The 19444-nt window shown below is 62.5% G+C and overlaps 1 protein-coding gene across 4 annotated transcripts in view; it reads left to right on the top strand.

Annotated features, from left to right (window-relative positions):
* Nucleotides 1-19444, top strand: part of SCUBE1 (signal peptide, CUB domain and EGF like domain containing 1) — a 138911-nt gene that overhangs the window by 77319 nt on the left and 42148 nt on the right. For 3 of the 4 annotated variants that reach the window (XR_007154162.1, XM_047868020.1, XM_047868022.1), the window contains 3 exons: nucleotides 2739-2855; nucleotides 5539-5628; nucleotides 18226-18342. Coding sequence is in view for 3 of the 4 variants with exons in the window: in XM_047868020.1 (XP_047723976.1) it covers nucleotides 2739-2855; nucleotides 5539-5628; nucleotides 18226-18342 (324 nt within the window). In the remaining variant the exon portion in view is untranslated. The remainder of the gene's footprint in view (nucleotides 1-2738; nucleotides 2856-5538; nucleotides 5629-18225; nucleotides 18343-19444) is intronic. The other variant, XM_047868021.1, reaches the window with a different exon arrangement.

The following is a 19444-nucleotide window of genomic DNA, read 5'->3' as shown; positions in this document are numbered from 1 at the left end:
TGCATCGGACAGGTCCTTTAACTACAGAGAAACCCGCTGCGCCTGGTGCCCTTCAGAACCGAGAGTGCAGAATTGCAGCTTTCCCAGTCCTCCGGACCAAGGTCAGGGACAAGCACGTGTGGACTGGGCAGGCTTGCTGACAGGCTCAGCCAGAAGCAAAGAGTGTTCCCTCCACAGCAAGACTGGCCAAGCCTTGAGCTGGGTGCTGGGGAGAGAGCTCTGCGAGCCACAGGCGGTGGCTGGGGCCCACTGAACCGTCTGGAAGGAGCACTGCAAGGGGACAGGTTGCTCAGAGGATGTCTCCCGAGGGGCCGAGCTGATCTGAGAGGTCGGGGACGAGGCAGGGCCCTCTGTGAGCCGGGAAGCGACCCCCCACCTCCCCACCCTTCAGTGAGAAGACTCAAGCCCTCGACCCGCATGTTTGCTGGTGAAAGAAATAGAAGCCCCGCCCTCTCTGCTGGCGGGGCTCCGTATAGCCAAGGTGTTTATAGAATCGGATACCGGTCCTGGGGACAAGGAGTGGGTGACCGCAGCCCTCCTGTGCAGGGCCCGCACGGATGGCCCTGGCTGCTGCCGTGTGGTCGACGTGAAGGGTTAGCATAAAGTTGGTTCTGAGGCTTTCCCCCCCGGCCCTTGAGGCCGACTGAGGTCTAGGAAGTTCTACATCCAGATTTGGGTTGGGGGCCTAGCCCGCCTCCGTGGGCCAGCAGGACCGCAGGGCCTCGGCACCCAACTCTTCTATCCAGAGTGCGGGGCCCACGCCGGGGCCAGAGGGGCTTTTTCCATCCCTTCTTGGTGGTCCCGGAGCTCAAGGTGCCAGCACGCACTTCCACGTACAAGCTGTGGGCGCTCTCGGTGCTCGCTAGCCCGGCCCCCACGGTCCATGAGATGCGGGCACGCCTGTGTGGGGGAGCACGGGGCCCTCAGCACGGCCCTCCCCCAGCTTGCCTCAGACAGACCTTCGCCCTCGGAGTCGCTTGCAGGGCGCGGCCCATCTCCTGGAGCCCAGAGCTTGGAAACAACCGTCTGCGGTGTCCTCACGGCCTCCTCACGCCTGCACCCCTGCCCCCTGTGAAACGAAGTTTCTCTCAATCTGGGGAGGCGCGTGACGTCCAGCCCGAGGCGGGGCTGTGCCTGGGGCTCTGCCCTCACCTGAAATCTGTGCCCGCCTCTGCCCTTGGCTTCCCCGGGGCTCTTCCTAGGCAGAGAGCTGAGCTGTTTCAGAGACGGGAGGCTGTGACCGCAGGCTGCCGGGCTCCCCGGGAAGGCTGAGAGAAGAGATGCTCCTGTGGAGAAGGGGCCAGAGGGGCTCCGCACTCCAAGTCCCCGTTGTGCTTCCTGAAGAGTTGTGCACGTCCTCGAAATGTCACCCCGGAGGCTGGGTTCCTCCTCCAGACGGGACGTTAGCTCCCTGTGGCAGAGGCAGCCCGGCAGAGCCTGTCCCTGGTTGCAAGGACGGCATCTGAGACACCGAGCAGAAGTCACTGTCTTCGTGTCCTCCTCAGCCGGCAGGGAGATGGCACGTGTCCAGGCTGACAGGGTCCCCGCCATCACTGGGGACGGACGCCCTGGAGGCTCTGTGCCGTGCCCTGGGTGAGAGGGGTGCCCGGGAGAGGCGGCCGCGGGCCTCAGTTCTGGAATGCTTGGGACCCGTCGTGGGGAGCTGCCACCCAAAGGAGCGTCATTAATCCAGACTGCCACTCCGGAATCTTCGGCCCCTCCGACGGTGGTTGGCCTGAGATTCATTTTTGCATATTTGATCATCACTGGGGTCCTGCCAAATACACGAAGAGAGTAGAAGTGGTTAAGGTGCCAGGAAGACAGCCGTCCTCAAGGCCCTGGGGCACCGTTGGCATACAGGCGATGGGCACCCCGTCATCTTACGAGCTGAGTAAAGCAGGGGCTGCGAGAACCCCTCGCACAGAGATCTCGGATCTCCTTCGCCGCTACTTCTCACCCTGAGACGGGATAACAAGCGGTTTTCTTTTAAATAAACCGGAATTTTATCTTCTCCTACCTCAGACGGGCTGTGTTTTGTTCGGCCCCCTTTTAGCCGACCCGGGTCACTGATGCCGTGAAACGTTCTAAGACTCTGCGCGACGCTGCAAACTACGTGACGTGTTTCCATAAGAGGTCATTCTCAAAAGCGCACCTGAGATGACATTAACGTGCATCTGTTCTGTCTGTTTGAACACTGCCTCCGGGGGATCCGGGCTCTGAGGGGATACAGGTGGAGACGGCCGCTGGGACTAGGAGGGAGCAGACTTGCGTAGGGACACCCTCCAGCACGCGGAATGAGTGTCCCCCTCGCCACAGGCCCGCCACCTCCCTCCCTCGCCTGGCAGGGCATGCCCGGCATTAACAGACACTTGTCCCGTCCAGACAGGCAGTGTCGAAGTGCCCCTGGAACCTAGGAAGGATAAAATTGTCTCCCCTGGCGCTTTCTTCCCTGAACACCATCCGAGTCTGTCGGCTGGAGCCGGCCCTGAAGCCCAGGCGACCCGAGTCCACCCGTCCTACCCCAGTTCACGCCCAGGGAGCGAGCAAACCCATCCAAGACCCTGGTGGGGCTGAAGTCCAGGGAAACGTGTGCTTACTCGCTGTTTATCTTATGCCGTCACTTTGCCCCCCCCCCCCCCCCGCCCCGTCCCTTAAGAGAATCAACCAGCACCGATAAACTAATTCTCTTTGTTGTTGTTCCTTTTATACACACGTATGTACGCTTTGGGCCTAACTAGTAACCTGTAACTATGGAAACGGAGGCTGCCAGCACAGCTGTGAGGACACAGACACGGGCCCCATGTGTGGCTGCCACCAGAAGTACGCCCTCCACTCAGACGGTCGGACGTGCATCGGTAAGTAAGTGTGCCCGGCACTGGCACCCGTGCGCCCCACCCCGCCCCCCCAGGGTGCACCGTGTGGCCCTGCCGTTGGCCAGCACCCCACCGCGGCCCAGTTCCCAGGAAGTGAGCCTGAGGGAGCAAGAAAAGGAGCACCCAGGTCCCCACCGAGGGGGCCGGCAGACGTCCCCGAGGGAAGCCTTCTGTAGAGACTTACCCAGGGCCATCCAGCCACCCAGGACCAAGCACCTCTGCTCCGTGTCACTGTGGGCTCTCTGCGGGTCCTCCTCCTCAACAGGGGGGTGGCCTGTGGGGAGGAGGAAGGTGTGTGCGCCCGAGGAGGGGACCTTCTGTCTTTAAAGCGCAGGGGTTTCCCTCCCGATATGGGGACGCACAGCACAGACGCCTAACCTGCATCTTGGCCCCATTAGCGACGTGAGCTGCCCGCCACAGTCTAGAAAGCCAAGGGGTTTGCTCAGAAAGCAGCTCTAAGTCTTCATCGTCTACACCAGGGGAGACGGACGGAAGAATCCCGGGGTAGGGCGGGGGGGACTCTGGGTGTTTTTAACTGCTTCCACTCCTGAGCTAACGGAGCTCTCGCTGGACTTCTCCCAACTAGAGTCCCTTCTTGTCAGCACTGCCCCTTCTGTCACCTCACCTGTCGTCACATGGAGTCCCCTTCCCCCTGGTCCTCACTTCCAAGAGGAAGCTAGGATATCTGGGCTTGCCTCCTGCCGTAATCAGTAGTCGCTTCTTTCCCACCCAAAAATAACGGCACGTCTTCCAGCTGAGAAAAAGAAGAATTCAAAGTTGGCACCCACCCAACTTTGTTCGTCCTCTGCTTTCTTTCCCTCCAACATCAGCCACCCTTAGAAGCCCACGGTCGGTGGTCACGTCTGTTCTTTTTAAGGGCGGGAGCGGGGGGCGTCTCTTCATACTGACTCTGAAGATATTCCTGAAGGGACTCTCCAGTAACACACAAGGGGTGGCCAGCAGGCAGAGCCGGGGAGCCAGAGTTTGCTGCCGCCTTCTGTCCCCGCGACTGCTCCCTCGTCCTGTGAGGGGCCGAGCGGGGGCACCAGGGCCGGGGCCGGCCCCCAGCGTCTCAGCCTGGTCCCGGCTGTCTCCCAGGGGCTGCTACCTGCGTGGTTCTCCCTTCCTCTGTGTGGTCTCCTCTCAGACGGCCGTTTTGGTTTCATCTTATCTCCTTCCTCCTGCTTTTCTGGTGATGGTCCCTGATTGCCTGTCTTGTCTGATAACCGACGTTCATTAAGCATTTTCAGAGCCAAAAGCCAAACCGAACGAAACAACCAAAAAACGAAAAAAAAAAAAATTTTTTTTTTTTTTTCAAAGCAAAACCTGGTCTCAGACTAGTGTCTCTATTGCAGCCTGATCCCATCTAGAACCCCCTCTCCCGCCTCTCTCCCTGTCTCCACTGTCCTGCTGGGGGGGCCCCCCAGCCCCTTCCTGTCTGTCTGCTGGGTCGCCCTCCCTGTTTGTGTCTGCAGCGCAGCGGCCCCCGCCGGCCACGGGACCAGCGCACTCAGCCGCCAGCCAGACACCCACCCGGCCTCGTCTCACACATCTTGTCTCTGTCCACCTGCCTCATCGTTCCTCATTTTTTTTTACCTTTTAGCGTCTGCTGCATGTCAAGGCCCCTGCCCAACTCTCCTCTCTGATGTAACCTCCCTCGCCCCCTCTTTCCCTCCCCTCCCCTTAGCGGTCCTCCTCCTCCGGACCCAGCTCCTGGGCCATCGTCCCCCCCGCGGGCCAGGAGAACCACCCGTGTGCCTCCGCTCACCGCCGCGCAGGCTCCCCCCCTCGGGAGCCCGTGTCCCCACACACGTCCGGCCGAGCCGAGGACCTCCTGGCCACTAACCTCACGTGCACCTCCACGGGCAGCATCGGGGCACAGCGTCTTGCCCGACGGCCAGGATGCTGCCGGCCGGCCCGCCTCTCTCTCCGCACGCTCCTGAGATGGCTGGCCCCTCTCGCGGCCCCTGTCAAGCACTTGAATGTCTCGCTCTAGTCCTCTATAGACAAGCAGGCAACCAGCGCTGCCCCAATCGAGCCCCTGTTCTGCCTGTCTGTCTGTCTGTCTGTCCGTCGGACCGGGTCCATCGCTGTGCGTGTGTTTGTTCTCCCGGGTGTTTTGTTCTTAACTTTGCATGAGTGTCTGACGCACGTCCGTGCCCTCGAGACGGGGCGTCTTGCTGTCCAGGCACAGCCATCACCGGACCTCGCGGCCCTGTCCCTTTGTCCTGTGCCTCGTCCTGTGCCTGCCCGTCCAGCCTGAGCCGGGGTGTCTGCAGTCACGTGTGTCTGCCCGAGCGCTGAGGCCGTGCCGTCTGCTTCCGCGGCCCCCCGCGGCTGGGTCCGTCCACTCTGACCTCAAGCCGCCGCCTCTGTCTGTCGGCAGATGGGACCCGCGTCCCGTCTGTGCCCTCGTGTGGTCGCCCCGCCCCCGCCCCCACCCCCGTTCCGCACCCCCCCACCCCCACCCTGCCGCCTCCTCGCCCCTGCCCTGAACACGCCCTTGGAGGTTCCCGGGATCGGCCCCTCGGCGCAGACGCCGCGCCGGCCCGGCACGCCGTGTTGGCTGTGTGTGCGCCACGCCGGGAGGCTGACTGTCTTGGGCCGCGGGAAGTGGGCTCTCATTAACCAGCGGCTCCGTGTTTGTCCCTTACTTGTGTTTTAGAGAAGGATGAGGCTGCAATTGAGCGCTCTCAGTTCAATGCCACGTCAGTAGCTGATGTGGACAAGCGGGTGAAACGGCGGCTCCTCATGGGTAACACTTTTCTTCCACTTCCTTTGTTGTACTTGCATCCTTGTCCGTGTGCGTGCGCGTGCGTGCGTGCTGCGGTGTGGGGCCGGGAGTGCGTGCTGGCGTGCGGGGTGTGCGTGCGTGGGGGGGGGGCCCCCCCGGCGTGTGCCCGCGCGTGCCGTGTCCGAGCGCGGGGGGAGGGGGCTCCACTCCAGATGTGAACTCGCTTTTCCCTCGTTAAAGGTTTTGCCCTTCACCAAACACGTGTATCTCTCTGTGTGTTTGTAGCAAAGATCCCAGAGCCAGTGTCTGGGGGCCTCTGCGGGTAAGGAGACCCCTCTACCCACCGTAAATGCCCACATTGGCTGTCGGGAAGCCCCGAGGTCAGCAAAGCGACACTGAGACACAGAAGCAAAGGAGGGCATTAGCGCAGAGCAGCGATTCAGGCAGCACAGTGCCTCTCGGTCTCCGTGCCAAGGAGGGAAGCCACGCTCAGGGCGAAAAAGACCCATCTAGATTCGGGGCCAGGGGATCTCCGGGGCCTGCTTGATAGTTGGGAAATCTGCTACCCAGAGAGGAGAGGACCGTTAAGGTCAAAGCAAGACTCACTCGACCCCTTCCGGCCCCAAGGCTCCTGACTCTGTGAACGACCCAGCCTGAGGTGGGCATACGGGGACAGCCCTGGCCCATTTTGTGCTGGTCCTGCTTCAGGCCCCCGCTTGTCTTGAGGGGGCAGGTGTGATGGCGGCTGCGCTCCAGACACTGGCCCCGGGCTGGACCCAGATTCTAGGGAGGCTCGCCCGGAAACGGCTGGCGCTGCCCAGGGTGGCCTGGGCGGCCTGCTGGTGTGGCTGACCCTGAGCAGGGGAGGGGGGAGGAGGAGGAGGAGGACCCGGCTGGCTGCTCGTCCATCGAGCTCGGGCTGCGGAAGCACAGGGCAAGTCTGCCCCTCATTCATCCATCCCCCTGCCCTCAGCTCTCCAGTTCTGCGCTTGCTGGCCCCTGAGTGGTGCCAGCTGCCCGGGCCTCTGGAGCACAACCATAGGGTCGCTCGGGACTATCACACCCTTCCTTGTGGCACACCAGCCTGGGGCGCTGTGGGTCAGGTGGTACATTTCCTATGTCCCAGAGGAGGAAACTGAAGTTCGTGGGGTCCTCTGGCTTGCCCGCAGTCACATACTACCCCGCGCAGCCAAGCTTAGCCCGAAGGTCACGGCTGTGTGGGCCATCCTAAGCGTCAGGGTCCCGGGGCCGTGGAAGTCAGAGCCTCGGGGTCCCGGAGAGGTCACCTAGTTTCATGGTCCTCATACGGACCTCAAAAGAGTCCAGGCATCTAGGGAGAAGGGAAACGTAAATGGGGCCACGGGAGGGATGGGGCCTTTCGTGCTGGGAACTAGGCTTGAGGGCCCCCTCCCTGGTGGAGCTTCGAGGAGCAGAGGAGAGCCGGGCTGACAGTGTTCTGTGAAGCCTGAAGTCCGTGCCGGGCAGGACAGGCGTCGCCCTGCTTCCCAAACAAGAACGCTAGGGTCCAGGGGGTCTGGAGGATTCACCTGTGGTCACACGGGCAGACAGAACTTCTGTCTGGAAGTCCCCTCTCCACAAGCTCTCTGGACGGGACTGTCATGTTGACTTGGGCCGTCTGGGCTGGCCTGGGAAGGGCTGGAAATGGCCACGGGGCGGGCTTGAAGGCCCCAGCGAGCAGGCGTGCCCGCGAGTCTCCAGGACCCAGGGCTAAGTAACCATCCTTGAGGGTTCCATGAAAGGCGCCGTCTAGAGCACTGGTGAGCCCCTCCCTCGAGAGCCCTTAATTCTTAGCACCTGTCTCCTCTGAGAGCAGCCCATGTGGGACAGACTTGGGATCCTACTGAACTTCAGGCTCTAATTAGCAGCACTTGGCGAGGACGGCTGCTCCCAGGCTGTGTGAACGGAGGCACGACAATGGAGAACGAGGGAGGTCGCCAGCCCCGTTGTCCCCTGTGCTGGTCAGAGCACGCCTGGGGCATCACATTCAGAGCCCGACCCTGTGTGGAAAGAGCAGCGTAGACCATGAAGGGAACCAGAGTTGGATGAGCATCGTTGGCCGGTGTGACGGAGCCTGTGGCTGGTGGGCACGTGAGCCCTGTTTGGGGTCCTTGGAGGGGATGCGGTAGAGCAGGCAGAGGGAAGGACCTTGTTCTGTGGCCCAGGAGCAGATGAGGGAGGCAAGACACTGAAGGGTTTGAGGGCAAGGTCGGACCCTGGGCCACCCAGCTCCAGAGTCTGCCCCCCTTGACCCGGATCCTCCTGAGAGGGCAGAGACCAGCGAGGAAGGGCAGAGCCGGAATGCCCTGGAACCGTCTACTGTGAGCGGTGCCCATTATAGTCACGGTACAGGCTTCCGCCAGAGCAGGGCACGCGTGCTGCAGTCCCCCGGTGGCTGAGATGCCAGTGACCTTCCTGTGTCAACAGGGCTCGTTTTTAGGGGGGTAGGATGAGACTGGGCGCAGGGCGGCGCTTGGCGGCCCCGTGAGGCCCCGTGAGCCCGCGCCACCCCGGCCTTGTCCGTGGTGCCCCACGTCAACGACAGACTGGTCCTGCAGCCTCGGGGTGATACCCCCTTCTCCGTGCCACAGAGAGGGTGATGGTCTGTCACAGAACAGCCTGGGGCCATTCAGGGCTACAGAGCCCTGCCCCACCCTTGGGGTCCCGGCTGCGCCCAGCCGTTGCTGTCTGTAGTTACCCCCAGTCACCGAGCACAGGCGAAGAGCAGGGGCGGCTACATTTCCTTTCAAGAGGCTCCAAATACGTAAGAGATTTTCTGTTGACATTAAAATCAATTGAAATATTTGGGCTTGAGGGTTGGAGTGATAAATTTCAAATATCTGGCCGACTTGTGCGAAGCCCCCGAACACCCCGCTAAGTTTGCCAGGGGCCCCTGGGGCCCCACTCACAGCAAGACCGATGAGGCGCTGTTTTGTTGTTCGTGTCAGCCCGGGTCTTCGGTCAGTCCCTTCCCCACAGTGTACGTGGGTTGGATGCCGTGTTAGCTTCCTGTTGCTGCGAACAAGCTACCGCAATCTTAGTGCCTTAAAACAGCACGATTCCGTTGTCTCCCGCGGGCCAGAGACCGGACTCAGGACTCACCGGGCTAAAATCAAGGTGTCAGCAAGGGCTGCATTTTTTTTCTGGAAGCTCTAGAAACTTCTAGAACCACCCACATTTCTTGATTTTTGGCCACTTCCTCCATCTTCAAAGCCGGTAGCATTGCATCTCCCTGACCTTGCTCCCGTCTCTTTCTCTGACCTCTCTCCTCCACTTTTAAGGAAACTTGTGACCACATCGGGCCCACCCAGATGATCCAGGACAAGCTCCCATCTCAGGGGCCTTAATTTAATCGCATCTGCAGAGTCGCCTCTGCCATGCAGGGTCATGGGGAATTAAGGACGTTTCAGGGAGCTGGTTATTATACTGACCGCAGGGGGTTCACGCTTGGGCTCGGAGGAACCTCCCGGAAGCCACCCTCTGCCTGTCCCTCAGGCCTGCGCCTGCAGCTTCCTGCTCTAGTGGGCCCTGTCACCCACCATTCTTTACCCAGGTGCCATCTTAGAGCGTTCCGCCTGACAGAGGCTCGTCCAGACCTAACTGGTCCTTCCTTGCCACCCCCATCTCCACTCCTTGCCCCTCCTCCGCCAGCACCCTATTGTGTCATCAACCTGGGACTCCCTGACGTGTGGCAGATGCCAAGACTATGCCAGGTCTGATGGCCCCTGGGGGCACAGCGTGGGGCCTTGCCCAGAGCGGGAGCACAGGGTAGGCTGGTTGGCCGAGAGCATGAATGAAGGCTTCCTGGAGGAGGGGACCGGGGTTGAGTGGGGCCTCACTGCTCGCTGTTCACACAGGCAGGTGTCCAGCTGGGAGAGAAAGGGCAGACCCGGATCCTGAATCCTGGGCAAGGCTGGCAGTGGGGAGGGGCTCAGGCAGATGTGAGGCAAGGGAGGTGATGACACAGGGCAGGTTCCTGACCCAGAGGGGAGACTGAGGCTTAGAGGGGTGTGACTCACCCCCAGCCTCCCAGTAGGTCAGGCAGAACCAGGGTTCCTGGTGCCCGGGCCCTGCATTTGCAAGGACCAAGCCTGGCTGGGGGGGAGCGGGCCCGCCCCCACCCTGCAGAGGCCCAGGGCACTCGCCCTCGAGTCCCTGGGCTGCCTTTGGAGCCTGAGGCCTTGCAGCCTTCCCCGTCTCTCCGGGCCCCACGTGAAATCTGAATCTGGTTCTAGCCGGTCTGTAGGCCCGTCTCCTAAAGTATAAAAACTGTGAGAGACGATCCTTCTGGGGGCACAGCTAACACAAGACCTCTCCCGCACGCCCCTGTCTCAGCCCCCAGAACGAGGGTAGGGGCGAAGGCAGGGTACGGAGAGCTGCGGACATTCTCCCTCCCAACTACAGGTGTGGGTACAGGTCAGTGTGGGCAAGCCGTGGCCCAGGCTCTGGGGACGGGTTCTGTGAGGGGAGACCGCAGATGGGGCGGGGGGCGGAGAGCACCTGGCAGGAAACGTGGGCCAAGGCCCAGTTGTTGGGCTTCAGACCCTGCGGTAGACGGGGGTTTTGCAGACACGGCGTGCGGCAGAGAATCCTAAAGCGTGAAGCCGGCATGTGGCGGTGTGGACGCGGCACGGGCCAGAGCGTGTTCGTGAAGCTGGAGGTCAGAGGGGGGTGGGGTCTAGCGTGTGGGGAGCTCCAAATGGTGTCACAAAGAGAGGGACGTGGTCAGACCGCCAGGTGGGATGACCCCTGAGGACTGAGGGAGACAGTCGTCCTCCGCTGGCAGAGGTGGCCGGGCTCAGGGAGGTGAGGGTTAAGCCAGGGTCCCTTGGCTTTTCAGGGGCAGGTGTTTTGTGGCTTCCCTGGGGGAATCCATGCTTGGACCAGAGGGCTGGGCGTGGGGTGAGGGGCAATGAACTGGGCATCGGAACGCCCGACCTGCCCCGCTGCTCCTCACTCCGCTCCGTCCCACCGGCGGCCGGGCACACTTGACCCCCGCACACTCCTGGGCCTCAACACTCCCTGCCCGCAGCCCCTCACTGTCCTGCCTTAACCCTTCCCTAGTTTTCTTGGTCCCTCAGGATTTGGTCCAAGTGGGTCCCAGAGCCCTTTGGGATGTGACCTCAATGCCCCCCCCCCCAACACCTAATGGCCCAGTTCCTGAGGTATTTGCCAGTCGACGTGGCTCCCCTGCCCTGCCACACTCAGGAGGGCCCTGGCGGGGCGATACTGATTGTCCGTGGTGGCCGTAGATGGAAGGCACCCCAAAGAGCGCAGGGCGTCTTTATTTTACCAGTACGATCTTTTGTTCAGCTGCGCTCTCCAGAGGAGCCCCAGTGGGGAAAAACAAGTGAAACTACCCCGGGGCCCCAGCCACCCCCCCCCTCCCCTGCGCCCCTCCTGCCCCGGCCACCTTGCTGCCCCACCTTCCCTTGCTGCTCGCCCTGGCCTCGCTCGGGGCTTCCCGGGCCGGCACCAACCAGGAGCAGGCCCGGTGGCGGCTGCAGGCCGGCTGACCATCGACCAAGGAACAGCCAGAGCTCAGGGCTTCCTGCATATTTCCAGGTCTGTCCCAAGGAGGGGTCGGGGAGGGTCACGCTGCTCAGCCGGGCCGTGTCTCTGTCTTAAGGACTACACGTTCTTGATTAGGGTTCTGCTAACGGTGACTCTTTCCAGTTTGTCGTCCTGGCCCGGGCTCTGGAGCCAGACCCGGGCTGCATCCTGGCGACCCAGTGACTGGGGTCACCTCACGTCTCTGAGCCTTAGCGTTCTCTTTTGCAAGGAGGGGGTTGTAGTCTCTGCTCTGAAGCGGCTTAGATGAGGTGCTTGATGTGGAGCACCTGGCCCATGTGGGGCACAGGGCCGCTGCCCGGCTGCATCCGGTCTTTCCACCCTCTCCTCCCCAGGCCCTCGGCACTGTACTAGGGCACCCGGAATGCCGGGCCCAGGCCGTGAGGCGAGAGGCCTCGGGCCTGCCGGGCCTCGGTCGGGTCACTGGCGGTGATGCCATAAGAAAGGGGGCCGGAAGAGCCAGCGGGGTGAACAGGCGCCTTTCAGAGGCCAGCCAGGCCCCTGCCGTCTAGAGCCCTCCATGAGGTCCACCCAGCTCACAGGCCAGAGCTCCGGAGCGGGAGGGCGGGCTCCGTGTGCCGGCTGCACCGGCCCCAGGAAGTCCCGGGCTCAGAGGGGGAGCGCCAGACGTTGGTGTGTGGGTGCCGGGCGGCGCCTCCCTCAGCCCAGGGCCGTGCTCGGACCGGGCTGTCCCCGAGTCCCGGCAGCCATCAGGAATCTGGAACAAGGCTCCCCTCTGCCGGGCAGCCTCTGGGCTGAGACTTTGTGTACCTAGACATGTAGATGTTCCCAGCAATCGCCAGGGCGCCCTTCGTGGTACAGGTGAGACCGAGGCGCAGGGGTGAGCGGCCGAGGAGCCCCCTGACCTCCCACAGCCCCTCCAGGGAAAGGCGGGCAGGTGACACACAGCCAGAGGGCCTTAGCTGCTGGCGGGTGTTCTGGAAGAAGGGTGTGACCCCCAAACCTCCACAGCCACACGTGGTTGGAAGGGTCACCAGCCGGGCCTTCGGGAGCCCTCCGTAGAACGGGCACAATGACCACCCCCTCCCCGCTGAGGACTGCCTCAAACAAGAGGGTGCGTGTGAGCCCCCCTTGATCTGCCCTTAGCACCCCTCCCCTTAGGAAGCAGAGTAAAGGCGGGAGTCAGAGGCCAGGGTATAGACTTGCCGTGGCTCTGCTCCTGCCCCCGGCGTTAATATAAAACCTCAGTTGGAGAAACTTCCCCAAGGTCTGCTCATCTCACTCTTGGTCGGCCTCTTCCCTGCCGTCAGCCCCCAGCCCCATTGCCGCAGACTGCCGGGCACCGTCCCTCAGGTCCGGAAGGGCCCTGCGCTCCGAGCACCGGAGTGGAAACCCCACCCACCAGGCAGGCCAGTGAGAGGGTGTGGTCCCTGAGATCATGCACCTGCCCAGTGTCTCCAGAGGACGGTTTCACGGACACTTTCTCGCAGCAAACTGCCCTGAGCCGGGACGGGGCCCAGGTGGATGAAGCCCGTGGGGTGATGCGGGCCTGGCCAGAGCCCGCACAGGGCCCGGGGCAGGGAGGGGGGGGCGTCCCACAGTCGCCCGCCTATGTGCGACAAGGGCAGAGTCCAGAACCCACTCAGGCTGCCTCAGGGCTGGCCGGCTCTTTGAAAATCATGGGCCGAAGGGTCCGCTGGCCTCAGATGTGACAGAGCAGTGCTGGGTGCTAAGCGGGGCTTCCGAGGTTCCCTCCCACTTCCCCTCAAACCCCGGCTTGGGGCCCCTTCCCCGAAGGGCTTGCAGTCCCGGCCTCCACAACTGCCCCGCCCCCGGCTCCACACGCCCCCTTCCCCCACAGCCCCCATATCACACTGCCACCAGCGTGTCCCCCAGGGCTCAGCTCAGAGACCGGGGTGCTCCTGGGGCGGGATCATCTGGCACCCGGCCCTCACGGGGCGGTTCCCCACATGGGTAAGACCACCCTCCACAGACTGCTCCCGGGAGCCAGCAGAGCGGGGCTTCCGGGCAGAGGTGAGGAGGCAGTGTGGTGAGGAGGCAGAGGTGAGGAGCAGGGGCGGCAGTGTGGTGAGGAGGCAGAGGTGAGAAGCAGGGGCGGCAGACAGGGACGACCCCTACTCCCCCTGGTCCCTGCCGAGGGGCTGGGGAAGCGGCTTCTGCTGTCGGCCTGAGGCCTGACTCTTCTCACTTGCCCGAGGGACTTCACGAAGGTGACCAACCACACTGTGCCAGCATAGTGAGGGACATCGGCCTGCTGACGATGCCCATGACGGGCCACAGGCCCGCCTGGAGGTCGGTAGTCTGCTCGAAGACACGGGCAGTGAAGGAGAGCCGGGCCAGTGTTTAAGAGTTCCCTTATCCCAAAGTGACGGGAGCCATGGAAGGCTCAGGAATCAGCTGAGGGAAGAGAGATCAAAGGCCAGACAGTCCACAGCGGGGCTGGGAGAACCAGTGGCTAGCCCCTCTTCCCAGCTGGCTTCATTCAGTTGACCTTAGTGGCAAACGAGCAGGCAGACCAGCCCTGACTAGACAGATGCTCCCGCCACCGGGGTAAGGGCCTTAAAGGGACAGACTCTGGGCTGACAGGGTCTCCGTGGGTCACTGGGCTCACATCTCAGCCACCAGATCGGAGCCTCCGGGGCGGGGCCTGACACCTGCACCGTAGACAAGCCTGTGATTCCAGGCCCACCACAGGGGAGAAGCCCCGAGACGGGAGCATCCGTGGCCTAACGTCCCACGGCGCATCGGGAACTAAGCGTAGCATTCAGGCCTCTGGACTCACGTCCGGTTCTCATCAGGGCACGCCACCTCGGCCCCACCCTGTGCTACAGTGCCCAGCGCTGTTTGGTGATGCCCTCCTTGGCCTGAGACGCCCCCCTGCCTTCTGAGCCAGGTGAAGCCACTCCCCCTGCAGTCAGCCCACGTGGGCGCCCGCCTCGCCCAGGGCCCGTGACGCAGGCTGGTGCCGCTGGACGCGGGTCCTCCCCCGCCGTCAGGCTCATCTCAGGCGCCCTCCCCCTGCCAGGCCCAGCATGGGGCCGGGGCTCGGTCTCTCCACTTCATCCCATTCCTCCAGAGGCTTGTTCTTTTCCTCTGGTCGTTTGGCAGAAATCAGTCCCGCACCAGGCTTGGGGTCACCCTGACACCGCCCTGCCTGGGGAGCGAGCGGTCCCTGGGGGAGACCGCCACCCAAACCGAGGCCAGGGCCTGGGAGAGCCAGCAGGGCTCAGGAGAGCTTGGAGGGGCCTCCTGGGTCGTGAGGGGCACGCGGGCCGGGGCCAAGGGCTGAGGCCTGATGGGGTGGGGGGTGGCGGCGGGCCCGGACTCCTGTTAGAAGAGCAGGAGTCTGTCTCCCCCGATAAACCGTTAACCCCTGAGGCCTGGTTGCCGTCAGACTCCTCTCGAGCTCCTCTCCCTCAGTCCTCAGCCACCTCGTGCCAGGGAGTCCTTCCCAAACTGGTGGTCAGAGCACTGAGCCCATCTGCCGCCCCCCTAGGCTGAGGCCTCCACAAGACCAGGGACTGTCTGAGGCGCATGTGCCCCACACAGAGCAGGAGCTCAGGAAATAGTTGTCAGCCGAGTCAGCAACCGACTGGGTGCTAAGACCCCTCACGGGAGGTCGTAAGAGGTGGCGCTGAGAGTGAGCGTGTGGTCGACCCGCTCTGGGCCCCCAAGAAACGCTTTGTGACGACTCACAAAGCACCATGACATCCACATCTGTCCGGCCCCGTACGAACTCCATGGTCAACACCATCACCTCCACTTCGCACGTCAGGAAGCCTGAGCTCCAGGAGTGAGGGGGCTTGCCCCAGGCCCTGCCTTCGGAAGGGCCTCCCCCCCATTGGTTGAGTGCTCTGTTGTCTGTCTTGAAATGTTTAATTTTTGAACAAGGGCCCTTCATTTTAATTTTGCCCTGGGTCTCATAATGGGAGGTTCCCTCTGCCTGGACAAGCTGTTTAACTTCCTGGAGCCTCAGTTTCTCTTCCTGCAAAAGAGGCCAGCCTCTGGGGCTGCTGTGAGGCCGGCAGATGTTAGCGGAGGAGAAGATCCTCTGTTGGCTGTAGAGGGCTGTGCCCCGGGAGGGTCTCTCCTCGTCTCTCCAGGGGGAGAGGAGAGGCCTTGGGAAGGACCCAATAGCTGTCTTGGAGAGGCAGGTTCCAGGAGAGACTGGAGGGCTCACGGGGTCCTTCCCAGAGTAAGACAGTGGTCTGGAGGAAAGGGACCCTTGCGAGGCCATAATTGTCACAAAGGAAGACACTGGTGGCCTGGCCCAGAATGGCAGCAGTAAGGCCAGGGGCTGGAATCAGATGTTAAAGAAGGGGCAAGACCAGGTCTGGGGGCCCCAGGCGAGGGGGCAGATGGGTGGGGGTAGGATGCACAGAGAACAGTGGAACAGGAAGGATGTGGAAAGTATAGTACCTGCTCGGCTGTGTGGGGTCCTGGGCCGGGGCTGGAGGTTTCAGGCCGTCAGGTGGGTTGGAGTCAGACCCAGCAGGGCCCAGCAGCTCGGCCACTCACCGGCCACACGGCCCCGGGCAGATTCCTCTCCAGGGAGGTGGAGGGGGCAGGTGAGCCTTACCTTGATGCTAAGAGCCCGGGGCACATGAGGCTTGGAAGGCTGAGTTGGGTCCGGAGCAGGTGACCCGCCATAACCAGGTGCTATGGGATGAGGAGGTCTGGACCCAGAATAGCCCCTGAGGGCCTTTCTTGGGGGCCCAGAGCTCCTTGCTCAGGACCTGAGTCTAGACACCACACCTCATCTAGAGCAACATAAGAGATTAAAAGTGTACCCAGAGCAGGGGAGAGGCCAGAGAGTGGGTGACCCTCCAAGCTGACCCCAGCCTCCTCCCGGCCTCTGCCCGCCCAGTGGGTCCCGAGGCCCCAGCGCTCTGGAAGGCCAAGATTCCGAGCCCCATCGGGGCCTCCGGAGGTGGGGAGGGCCCACGGGAGCCTGCCTGGTCAGGTCCATTTCTCAGGGACACAGCCCCCAGCGCCCCCACCTCACCCCACCTCCACTGCCACGGGGAGCCCCAGGCGCCATCACGGTCACGAGTGAGGTCCCGGCTGTGCCCCCCCGCCCCCCACCGGCTCTCCAAGGCCTGGGCCTTAATTACCTGCACCTGGAGAGCAGACAGGTCCTCCGGCCCCGCTCTAGAGAGGGCTGTCCCACATGAAAGGCCAAAAAGGCACCTGAGGGTTGCGCTTTGATTTGGGGCTGGGAGGCCTCTCTGGTTAGAACCCCAGGAGGGGAAACTGACGCTTGTTAAGCAACTCCCCCCCGCGGGGCCCCAGACCAGTGGCTGTGAAGTGGGGAGTTTGTCTGAACTTCACCGCGGCTCTCTCGGGAGGGAAGGCTTGCCGGGCGAGGGTGCCGAGGACCAACCCGAGGGGTAGCCTTCTTCGGTCACTCGGTGAGTGACACCCCGGCCCACGCACCTCCACTGCCCCAGTTAACAGTCGGGTTAAGAGCAGGCCACCTGCGGGTCAGAGCGTGGCTGGTGCTGACGGAGGCCAGCCTAGTGCAGGGAAGGGTGGTGGCCTGTCTGCGCCTGGGGCTGGGGAGGCTCTGCGTGGAGGTGGTCTTTGAGCTGGGCCTTGGGACCTGAGCAAGCCGGAGGCCTCCGAGCCCCTGGGCTGGCACACCAAGCTGTGGGGCTGGGGTTTGTGGAGACCCTCGGAAAGACAGACCAGGAGGAGTCGGGGGCCGGGACGCTTGCCTTTCAGTAGTAGTCACAGCTCCTCCCATCACGGGGAAGGCATTAGCCTTGAGAAGAAGGGCCGGTGGTCCCCTGCCACCGGTGGCCCCTGTGTCCGGGACATTCCGGACAAGGCCCACCACGGCCCCCGCAGAATCTGCACACTCACACGGAAGGGAAAGCCGGATGTCCGCCTCTCACTGCCCTGCCCACCCCCACACACAGAGTTGAAGTTCAAAGGAAAGGCATCAGAGTTTGGTATAATCAGCAGCAGGGACTCCTGGCTATCGGGGTATGTATTCAGTCATCACTCCCGCAGGAATGCAGACACCACAGAAGGACAGACGGAATAAACCAGTTAGGGGGAGGCTTCAGGGAAAAAAGCCCCCAGGGCCAGGTGCGCGGAGGAAGCCAAGGTAGACAGGCAGGGGGGGTTCGGGTTATAAAAGATGGGGCCCTCGGCTCCTCAGTTCCCAACGTGGAAGGGAAGAGGGGAAGTCCACTCAGGCACGGTTCCCACAAGATCAAAGCACACAGATGCTCAGAAAGAGCTCAGAGGCCTTAGGAACGGTCCCCTCCGTGTGCGGGCCACCTGCACCCTGGTGACCCAGCTCTGCCAGCCCCTTCTCCAGGCCTGGGGAGGATCACTCTCACCACACGACGGGTTGGATGACCTGGGGCTGTGCCCCAGCCACTCCAGGCCCTTTGAATTTGCAAAGGAAGGAAAAAAAAAAAAAAAGCACTAGACAAGTTTCAAGTGGACAAAAACCAGATGCCTTTGGCTTATGGCTCAATGAGAACAGATGTTGAGCTGAGTGCCTCATGAAGGTGATGGATGGCGTGCGGGCTCAGGGAACCACCCCCTGGGAACCCCACGGCCAGGGTCACAAGCCAGTCCACGCTGAGACCTGTTCCGGAGCCCCAGGGACTGCCAGTCCCCGGGTTTGGAGTCTGAGTCCAGGCAGGACAAGGGTTTAGGAATCCGGCGCTGGGCAGTTAAATACCAGCCAAGCTGATCTCAGCAATGGCTCCACGTGGCAGTGTTGATCCTGTTGTGGGGTTGGGGGGAGACCTTTACACAAGCACAGCCCTCCGTCGTGTGTAGACGGTTTCCCATCCATCATCATCGAAGTGGGTCCTCACCAGCAATCCCACGGAAACGGTGTCATTCTCCCATTTACAGACGGGGAGCCCAAGGCTCAGGGAAGCCCACAGCTAGAGGGCATCAGCCAGAACTCAAATTCAGGTCTCCTCTCTCAGGAGGTCCCGCCCCCCCCAATGAATGGAGAAAGGCGATGGTGGCTTCCGTCCCAGGAGACTGAGCATCTCTGTCTCTTTTCCCCTCTCCCAGAGACGTGTGCAGTAAACAACGGAGGCTGTGACCGGACCTGCAGGGACACAGCCACTGGCGTGCGATGCAGCTGCCCGGTGGGATTCACGCTGCAACCGGATGGGAAGACGTGCAAAGGTCAGCGCAAAGCCACGGCGGCACGGGTACCCCCCTGCGCTCGCCACTCAGGCAGGGACGGGGCCGCGCGCTCGGGTCCGGTGTGTGGCCACGAGTGACTGCAAGGGCAGGGGTCGGCGGTCCCCGAGGCTTCTGCTGGAGAGGCCGAGAAGGGGGAGGGTCGGTACCAGTGCCCCCCAGCAGGGTTCAAGAGAACGCTGCATCGGTAGGGTCCTGAGCAAAACGGCAGCGCTCTGCGATCCGAGAAACCGGCTGTGCACTGTGCTGTGCTGGGCGAGCAGCGTCTTCACTGCGGGGCCTCCTAGGCCCACAGTGATACATCGTGGTCCCCCCAACAGACACACACCCGGGGTGAGAGCTGTGGCCGTCCCTTCCCCTCCCCTTCGCGGGAGCACCTGGCAGAGCTGGGGCATCGGCACGACCCGGGGAGGTTTGGGGAGGACAGGTCTCCTTGTGCAGAGACAGGATTGTCTTCTTGTCACCGTTGGAAAAAAGAGAACGCTGCGTGTTCTTGTGGCTGGAGGAGTGAAATTGTGGGGGTTCTCGGGACCAGGGGTGCAGAAGGACCTCCGTTTGCAGTTAGAGATGAGGTTCCGGGAGGATGAGAGTCTTGCGGGAATGGACCGCTCTCCCGGCCGGTGGACGTGACAGCAGGTGGAGCTTGCTCGGCTCTTCCCCCTCTCGCTCCCTGATTCAACCCACAGGGTTCTGAGTGCCCCCGGAGGTGCTCGTGGCGTTAGGGGTCCGTCAGGGCACAAGAAGCGAGAGCTGGCAGGTCCAGAGTCTGAAGGGGCCTCCCTGCAGCCCTCGCAAAGGAGCCCCAAGCACCAGAGCCCCCTGCGGGGGAGGGAGAGCTCCCCTCAGCGCCGCTCACAAGGCCCCAAGCTGACCCTTCGGATCCCTGGGAGGGCTGGCCACCTGCCTCCCCGCCTTGCCAGGAAGCAGGCCTGGCTGGAAGGCAGCGGAAGGGCAGAGGAGTGTGAACTTCCAAAGCCCAGTGGGTGACAATACGGACAGCAGAGGCCTCTGGCGATTTTAAATAGTCCGAGCTGGGCTTTTCTCTTAAGCCTGTAAAACCAGACAGCATCTGACTCCTTCTGAG

This window comes from Prionailurus viverrinus, chromosome B4 (assembly GCF_022837055.1).
Source record: "Prionailurus viverrinus isolate Anna chromosome B4, UM_Priviv_1.0, whole genome shotgun sequence".
In the NCBI taxonomy this organism is placed as follows: Eukaryota; Metazoa; Chordata; class Mammalia; order Carnivora; family Felidae; genus Prionailurus; species Prionailurus viverrinus.
Note: the sequence above shows the minus strand (reverse complement) of the source record. Positions and strands in the feature narration are given on the sequence as shown.